Below are 9,204 nucleotides of genomic sequence, written 5' to 3'. Positions count from 1 at the left end.
CCACGGATTCCATCTCTTGGGTCCCCTTCTTCCTCCTGGAGAAGTCTTTTCTGCTGTCCTTTAATAAACTTCTATTTTCTACTCTGACCTTGCCTGGGTGTGCTTCTCTGGTGTTATGGGGAAGCAAGGACTCGTCGCCGGTCAACAGCGGTAACAGTGCTAGGTAAGTGCTCTACCACTGAGCTACAACCCCAGCCCCTAGTGTTTATATTTAAATATGTAACTTAAAAATTAACTTTGTCAAGGTACAAAGGCTAACCTATCAAGCTTAGAAGAAAATATAGGGGAATATCTTCATATATGAAGATATTCATATATGAAGATATATATGAAAATATATGGGAATATCTTTTCTTTTTCCTTTTTTTTTTTTTGGTGGTGATGCTGGGGATCAAATCCAGGGCCTTGCAATATGCAACTAAGCCATGTCCCCAGTCCTTGTGTGCTTGTCTTATGTCAATTTAAGTCTCAGGTCTAACTGAAAAAGCCTAAAATGTAGAGTCAAAATTTTTCCTTTCATATTAGTGTTTTTAATTTTATCTATTCCATTAGGTGAGAAACAGTATCTCAATATGGTTTTAATTTGAAATTCCTAGATGTTGAGCCTCTTTTTCTGTGTTTGTTTGCTATTCTAATATCTTCCTTAGTGAAGTGTCTTCTGTACATTTTAAAAATTGTTTTTTTCAAATTATTGAGTTGAAAGAATTATTTAAATATTTCTGAATATAAATTTGTATTGGAATTGCTTTTCCTTAGTCTGTAGTTTATTCATTCATTTTCTTTTAATTTAATTAAATTAATTAATTTTGGTACTGGGGATTGAACCCAGAGTTGCTGTACCACTGAGCTACATCCCCAGTCCATTTTATTCTTTGAGACAGGTTCTCTCTAAATTGCTGAGGTTCTTGCTAAGTTTCTTAGGCTGGCCATGCAATCCATAAATATGTTGTATATATATGCATATATATTTAATACACGTTTTTTAAAAAGCATATACATGTATTTAAGTACAAATTTTACAGACACTTTGGTAAGGATTGAAATGAATAGAACGCCTTCGATGAAGAAGCTGGAGAGAATGACCTGCTAAATTCTGATGAATCTTCTTTGCCAGTTAAAGAAGCTTCCCTAAGCCCATGGAAACAGCTTTGCCATGCTTGGTGATAGCATCATACAGCCTGTTCTAAGGGGATTAACTTAATTTTGATTGCCTTTTCCTTCTACAAGATATTACACTAGTCTATTACATCGATGACATTATATGAAATGTTAGTGAGGAATGAACGAGAAATAGGAAGAAGTTTACGATAAGAGAAAGCACTGCAAGAAGTCCCAACTATCTATCGCACAAGCTACTCTATTGGTCAGAGCCTTGAAGATTGTAGGCAAGCACTCTATCCTGAGCTATATTCCTAGCCGCCTTCTAAAAATCTAACAAAATTTGACTGGTGACTTGGATGACTTTTGATTTAAAGGACTATTCAGTGAGCTGAACTCAAGTAACCTTTGTAACAAGGTAGATGTCTCAATATCCAGCTCCATCCACATTTAGGAACCCAGACTTCCTTGAGTCCCCACCCTATTTTAAGGGATGTTTATGTTAAAGGATATTGTAGATACATAGGGCGTGAGTTGTGCCAGATATGCACTGGTTTCCCATGTCCAGTGTAATGATTAATTTTATGTGTAAACCTGAAAGGATCATGGGGTGCCCAGATATATGGCTAAACATTGTTTCTGGGTGTGTCTGTGTTTCCAGATGAGATTAACACTTGAATTGCTGGATTGAGTAAAGCAGATTCTAAATAAGGCCCAAATAGAAAAGCAGAGGAGGAGAGAATTCATCCCTTCTACCTGTTTGAACTTGCAGCATTGGACTTTTTCTGCCCTTAGATGGAGATTTGCACCATCTGCTCTTCTGGTTCCTAAGCCCTTGAACTTAGACTGAATTGTGTCTGTCTTTTGGGCCTGCAGCCTAAAAATAGCTGATTATGGGTCTTCTCAGTATTCAAAATCATATGAGCCAATTCTTCATAATAAATTACCTTTTCTTTTTATTTCCCACTGGTTCTGTTTCTTTAGAAACCCCTGACTAATATGGATTTTGGTATTTAGAGTGGTTCAAAAGGAACAAAATGTTAAGAATAAATTTTCTGAATTGCTTTTCAGGGATTCTGAAGTTGGCACTCTCATTAAACTTAATAGCCCTCTTTCCAGATGGAATATGTATATAGATGTAATAATCCTCTTTCCAGTAATAAAGACAGTCCATAGCATGGTTTGGCAATAGAGATACATAAAATATTTTCATTGGGTACTCCTAATCAACCACTTATAAAAGGCAAGGAGCTAGGTGACTATTTCAAATGTTTTAGAAAACTGTTGGGTAAAATGAGGTAGACTGATTGTTCCTAATATCACTTGATAAAGTGATGCAAACAAAGGATGAGTTCAGGAATTCCAGTTTTTAACTCAAGTGACCAAACATGATCTACAAGTGTTTGTGTGCCCTTATGGAGACTTAATCTAGCGTCACTGCACAGCTCAGGCTGATGAAAATTAAACACAGAATCTCATCTTCCCACTGGCTGACTTGCAGCTGAAGTTGAAATCCCAACTTTTCAGGATGTCTATTATTAAACTGAGGGCACCGATTGGGAAAGAATGGAATCCTTTAAGTTGTGATAACACATGAAAAGACCTCCATGAAACTGGAAATACAAGAACCACTAAATTCTGGTAAGTCTTCTTTGCCAGTAGAAGAGGCTTCCCTAAGCCCAGTGGAAGCAGCATCCCTGTGTTTGGTTATAATACCCTCCAACCTTGCCTGAGGGAATTAACCTCATATTGTCTGTGAAAATTATAATGGCCTCCCCTCCCACCTCCCAGCCAGTTGCCAAGGTAGACAATGCTGATTCTTTGAAGGACTTATCCTCATCACCCATCTTTGGGATAAATAGACCTATAACTAGACTCAAGCCCCATAGGCTCCCTAAGATAAGGAAATGTTACCCATGACAAGGTGCATAATACTCCAAAAGAAATTACCTGAGTTTTCTCATTTATATGAAAAGAAATCTGGGAAAATGTGTGGGGAAGGATACTAAGGATGTGAATAAATGATGGGAGAAACATAAAGTTGGATCCAGTCATATTGCTGCTTGGGAATTTAGGAGTTTACAGTTTGGATAGGTGAACCATGAAGAAAAAATGGCCTACTGTTATAGTTTGGAAATGAGGTGTCCCCCAAAAGCTCATGTTTGAGACAATGCAGGAAGTTTCAGAGGAGAAATGATTGGATTGTGAGGGTCTTAACCTCATCAGTGAATTAATCCCTGATGAGATTGAGTGGTAACTAGAGGCAGGTTGGGTGTGGCTGGAGGAAGTGGTTAATTGGGGGGGCACGGCTATGGGGTACATATTTTGTATCTGGAGCTGGAGTCTCTCTTTGCTTCTTGATTGCCATGATGTGAGCTGCTTTCCTCCGCCACCCTCTGCCGTCATGATGTTCAGCCTCACCTGGAGCCCCAAGTAATGGAGCTGGCCCTCTCTGGACTAAGACATCTGAAACCATGAGCCCTCAAATAAACTTTTCCTCCCCTACAGTTGTACTGGTCAGATCCTTTAGTCACAGCAGTGAAAAAGCTGACTAAGACACCCATAGTGAGCAAACTGGAAAGCTAGTCCTGCCTTGATTTAATGTAGAGGAAGGGATTGAAGGTCTTAGGAAGATTGGAATGTTAAGACTTGTCTCTTAAGACCTATTCACTCACACTAGGAGGTTGAGAAGAAGTATCTTTTCAACAATAGTGTGAGAGATAAGTATTTGTCAGCTTTTCATCATTTTGACAAAATACCTTGGAAAATCATGTTAAAGGAGGACATTTATTTTGGCCCAGTTTCAGAAATTTCATTTGGTGTTGCTTGGTCCTGTTGCTTTAGGTCCATGATGAGGCAGAACACCATGGCTGGCAGCATGTGGCAAAACATATGTTCACTTCATGGTGGCCAGGAAACAAAGAAAGAGGAAGGGTCTAGGTCCCAATATCTCCTTCAAGGGCCTACCCCTATGGCATAACTTCTTTCACTAGGCTCTGCCTCAAATATTTCTACCACCTCTCCTCGGCGCCACCAGCAGGTAAGCAAGTCTTCAACAAGTGGTCTCTGGGGGACATTTAAGATCCAAATAGTAACAGTATCCCGGTAGGTATTCTTTTCAGAGCTTCCTGGTCAATCTTTGTAGGCTAGACCTCACACTGTGATAACTGTAGTTACTGATATGGGAAATTTAAATGAAAGGGGAATAATAGATCCCAGGGTAGTGGGGCAAAGTGATTGGGGGAAAAAAATCACTGAAGTTAATGTGGCATAGTTTTCAAAATAGACATCAGAACCAGAGGAGTAATAAGAATAGTCTGCTTGCCTAGACCAATGGCTTTGGTGATCATGGTTTTCCTGTGAGTGAAATAGACAGGAAGTCTATTAACTTCTTACCTAATATGTATAAGCACAAAAGTTCTAGGTCAAGTGAACAAAAACCTAACTTGAATCATAATGATGAAAGAATCTTAGACCCTGAATTAATTCCCAGACTTAGTTAGTTTACAGAAGTCCTTGAGCGAAGCAGAGACTGGGTCCTTTAAGGAAGGATTTTAGTACATTACTAAGAATTTAGTGTTAAGTGTCTCCCAGTCTTTCCCAAAGGTACCTACAGCCTTTTGACAGGGTTACTATACAAGGTAAAAGACAATAATCAACTTTTGTGGAATACTGGATACTGGCATTGTACTGACACAAATTTCAACAGACCCAAAATGTTAATGTGGCCCACCAAGTGTTGGAACAGTGTCTATGCAGGCCCATCTCCCAGTGTATCCTGTGGCTATTTCTCTTGGTCTAGAATACATACTCAACAGATGGCAAAATCCCCATATTGATTCTCTAACCTGTGAAGTGTAAGCAACTATGGTGGGAAGGCTAAGTAGAAGCCACTAGGACTTATTATCTATTAAACCAAGAGCATTATAGATGCTCTTCAACTTAAGATGGGATTATATCCTGATAAATTCATCCTAAATTGAAAATATCATAAAGTGAAATATGCATTTAATATACTTAACATGCTAGACATCATAACTTAGACTTACCTACCTTAATGGGCTCACAATAGCTTACCGTTGGGCAAAATAATTTAACACAAAGCCTACTTTATAATGAAAGTGTTGAATATCTCACATAATCTATTAGCTTAACAATGGGGATATCTCTGAGGAATGTGTCATTATGCAATTTCATCATTATGCAAACATTAGAGTGTGCTTATACAAACCTAGATGGTAAAGATCAATCACTTGATGTATCCTTTTGAAACAATCCAGAGACATGGTAAACATGAGAAATGTAAAGCTTCTGCCACCCTAACATGGTTGCAACTGTATTATTATTATTATTATTTCTGTGGTGCTGGGGATTGAACCCAGGGCCTTGTGTATACGAGGCAAGCACTCTACCAACTGAGCTATATCCCTAGCTCTGCAACTGTGTTTTTTATAAGTAGGAGTATACTCTTACTTTTTTTTTTTTTTTTTGAGAGAGAGAGAGAGAGAGAGAGAGAGAGAGAGAGAGAGAGAGAGAGAGAGAGAGAGAGAGAGAGAGAGAGAGAATTTTTAACATTTATTAGTTTTCGGCGGTCACAACATCTTTGTTTGTATGTGGTGCTGAGGATCAAACCCGGGCCGCACGCACGCCAGGCGAGCACGCTACCGCTTGAGCCGCATCCCCAGCCCCGGGTATACTCTTAAAGTATTTTTACAGTCATCTGTTATTCAATGTTATACATAAGGAATGTGTAATGACTGGCACATGTTTCACATGACTGGCAGTGCAGGAGCTTTACCATGAACACATAATGTTCTGTGCTATTATGTTATGATTCCTGTAATGTCACTAGATAATCAGAAATTTTTCTGATTATCTAGTGACATTATAGGATGTATGATGGAACAACATATATGCATTCTGTCAATGACGGAAACATTGTTATGCTGAGTATGACTGTACAGTAATAAAAACAGAATGGTTGTATATGGTACAGGAGACAGCGATTGGCATTTTGTAGACATAAGGTATGAAAACACAAAACACAATTGCCAAAATGCTGGAAACACACTAGAGTATTGGTTGTTTTCCCTCCTTATCATGTGGAATATGGAGAGCTGTGGCTGGCTACTACTGCTCAGCATGCAAGAGAGTATTATAACCCATAGCTCTGGCCTGGGAGGATCAAAATTCAAAAGCTGAAGTGCTGTTTCTATTTAACGTGTGCCGCTTTGGCAAAATTGTACATTTGAAATAATTGTAAACCAAGGATCATTAGTACTAAATTCTTAAGGGTCTTGAAGAGATCAATGCTATAAGTTCTCAAAGGATGCAGGGGTGGTGATCCTTACCACATCCCTATTCAATTCACCTATTTAATCAGTGCAGAAGACAGATGGAATTTGGAGAATGATTGGATAATCCTAAGTTTAACTAGGGGATGGCTCCCATTGCAGTTGCAGTACCAAAAGTGTTTTCATTGTTTGAACAAATTAATGTAGTTCTTGGTTTCTAGTACCTAACTACTGATCTGACAAATTTCTTTTTCTTCATCTTTATTTACAAAGCTGAGCAGAAGCATTTTGCTTTCAGCTGGTAAGGCCTAACTCAGAAGTATATAAAAATTATCCACCCTATGTCATAATTTAGTACACAGAAATATTAATTAATTTCTCCTTCCACAAGGTATTACATTGGTCCATTACATAGATATTAGGCTGACTGGACTTATTGACTCGGAAGTAATTTAATCTTATGAGTAAGACATTTGCATGCCAGAATATAATCTGGCAAAAATTCAAGGACCTCAGTAAAATTTCTAGGGGTCTGGTGATATATGTTGAGATATCACTTCTAAGGTGAAGGGAATGTGGTTGCATCTGCCCCTTCCCATAACCACAAAAGAGGTACACCACCTAGTGGGCCTCTTTGAATTTTGGAAGAAATGTATTCTTTATTTGGGTGTGTTACTGTGGTCGATACTGAGTGACCTGAAAAACTGCTAGTTTTGAGTAGGGCCCAGAACAGAATAGGAGGAAGGTCTGTAATAGGTCCAGACTATTGCTCAAGCTTCTCAGCTGCTCAGGCTACATAATCTGTCAGATCTAATGACACTTGAAATGTCACTTGCAGATAGGGATGTTCTTTGGAGCTCATAGTAGATCTCTATAGGTAAATCAAGGGGTATATCCTTTTTGGAGCAAAGACCTTTGTAAATAAGTACACTCCTTTTGAGAAACAGCTCATGGCCTGCTGTTTAGGCCTTAGTGGAAATATAACACTTGTCCACAGGCCACCAGTTATCATGTAACCTGAGCTACTAATTGTGAACTGGATGTTATCTGATCCAAGCCATAAAGTTGGATGTAAATAGCAGCACCCCATCATTAAATGAAACTGGTATATAGGTGATAGGGCCCAAACAGGCCACAAAAGTACAAGTTACATGAAGAATTAGCCCATATGCCCACTACTGCCTTTTCTTTGCCGTTCTGTACCTGTGACCTTGTAGGAGTTTCCTATAATCAGTTGATAGAGGAGAAGAAGATGGTTCGATATGATATGCAGCCACTACTCTCTACAGTGGAGAGCTGTAACACTGTGGCCATTTTCTGGGACATTTGGGTATGACAGTGGTGAAGGGAAACCCTTCCAGTAAGCAGAACTTCCAGCAGTGCACCTGTGTGTTTACTTTGCTGTTAATTCAGCTTGACTAAAAGCAGTCTTAAACCATTTGATTTTATTGGACAATTTTTCTAATTTCTGTTTTATTCTAAACCTATTTCAAATAATCACAGATTAAAATTCAACCATGTATTAAGGTTTGACAAAATAATTTATTAAGAAAAACTATTCTGTGATTGTTAGTCCATCAACATTACAAAAATGGTGTTTTACAATCACACAATTGTGCAAATCAGATATAGCAGAGGGAGAATTACCACTTTCTAAAGAGTATCATTTGTGATTACTGGGAACAAGGGCCAGTATCGTGGTGGTGAGGGGAACAAAGAAAATAAATATATCTTAAAGAAGAATTAATGTAGCTTCATAAAATGAAAATTTAATAACTGAGTAAATTTACTCTGTGATTTTATTTCATGTTACACAAATACTAAACAAAGTTTCAGTAGATATACAAATCAAGTTCTCTAAAGAGGTTACTTGCAAAGTTTCTAAGATTTTTAGCATATCTAATAATTATTCGAAGAATTTGTTAAAAGTGCAGGTTTATAAGCCTAATTACAAATTAAGATAGAGTCTAGGAATCTGTAAATTATTAAATAACTCAGTGACTTTGATAAACGATAATGAGGTTACTAGGAGTTAAGTCTGTCCTTATTTCATGTTTGAATTGGACAAATGGATGGATGATGAGTAGGTCAGAATAGACATTATTAGTAAATCAAAGCAGAAGCAAGAATGAGCAAAATGTATTTAAGCCTTTCTAATCCTTTTCAGATTAGAAAAGACTCCAGAATCAAGCTAAAATAATCTGATAATTAGAAACTTGAAACTGAGGTTACAGAATAGGGGAATAATAATCTGAATGGTCATTTTTAAAGAGATGCTAATTTGATGGTGTGTACTGAAAACCAAAAAGCCAATTAGAATGTTTAGAATTAAATAATAAAGTATAAGGAATTACTTTACAATAGAAAATGTCATCAGAAATTTTGGTTAAAAAAAAAAAAAAAGTTGAACTCCCTCCTAACTGAAAAAAGTTGAACTTCCTCACATATCTGAGGATAGGAAGCTCAAATGCTCAAATTCACATTAAATATAACATTATAAGACACCCATTGTAAACATAATAATAACATCAACAATAATAGCAGTAAGTATAAAATAATCTTCAACAGGTTTTTCAGACATTTACTTGCATGATTCTTGACACTGCACAGGAGTTCAGTAGCAGTTTGAATTGCCTAGGAAGATTATTAAGAAATATTATTATTTTTTTAAATTAAAACAAATTTCATCAAGTGTTATAAATTAAAAAGAGCCTACTTATGTTCTAGAAGGCAGATGGAACAATATTTATACTCTGCAGCTTAATTTTGTTTATAGTTCTTTATATACTATTTAACCTACTTGGATTTATAG

General features: G+C 37.3%; 1 protein-coding gene across 1 annotated transcript in view; it reads right to left on the bottom strand.

Annotated features, from left to right (window-relative positions):
- Nucleotides 1-7,914: 7,914 nt before the first annotated feature.
- Nucleotides 7,915-9,204, bottom strand: part of Hmmr (hyaluronan mediated motility receptor) — a 29,295-nt gene continuing 28,005 nt past the window's right edge. Inside the window, exon 18 of the mRNA XM_046451186.2 lies at nucleotides 7,915-9,026. Coding sequence (XP_046307142.1) covers nucleotides 9,007-9,026 — 20 coding nt within the window. The 3' untranslated portion in view covers nucleotides 7,915-9,006. The remainder of the gene's footprint in view (nucleotides 9,027-9,204) is intronic.

This window comes from Marmota monax, unplaced genomic scaffold (genome assembly GCF_021218885.2).
Source record: "Marmota monax isolate L192 unplaced genomic scaffold, Marmota_monax_Labrador192_F-V1.1 WCK01_AAM20220418_F8-fsc00337, whole genome shotgun sequence".
In the NCBI taxonomy this organism is placed as follows: Eukaryota; Metazoa; Chordata; class Mammalia; order Rodentia; family Sciuridae; genus Marmota; species Marmota monax.
Note: the sequence above shows the minus strand (reverse complement) of the source record. Positions and strands in the feature narration are given on the sequence as shown.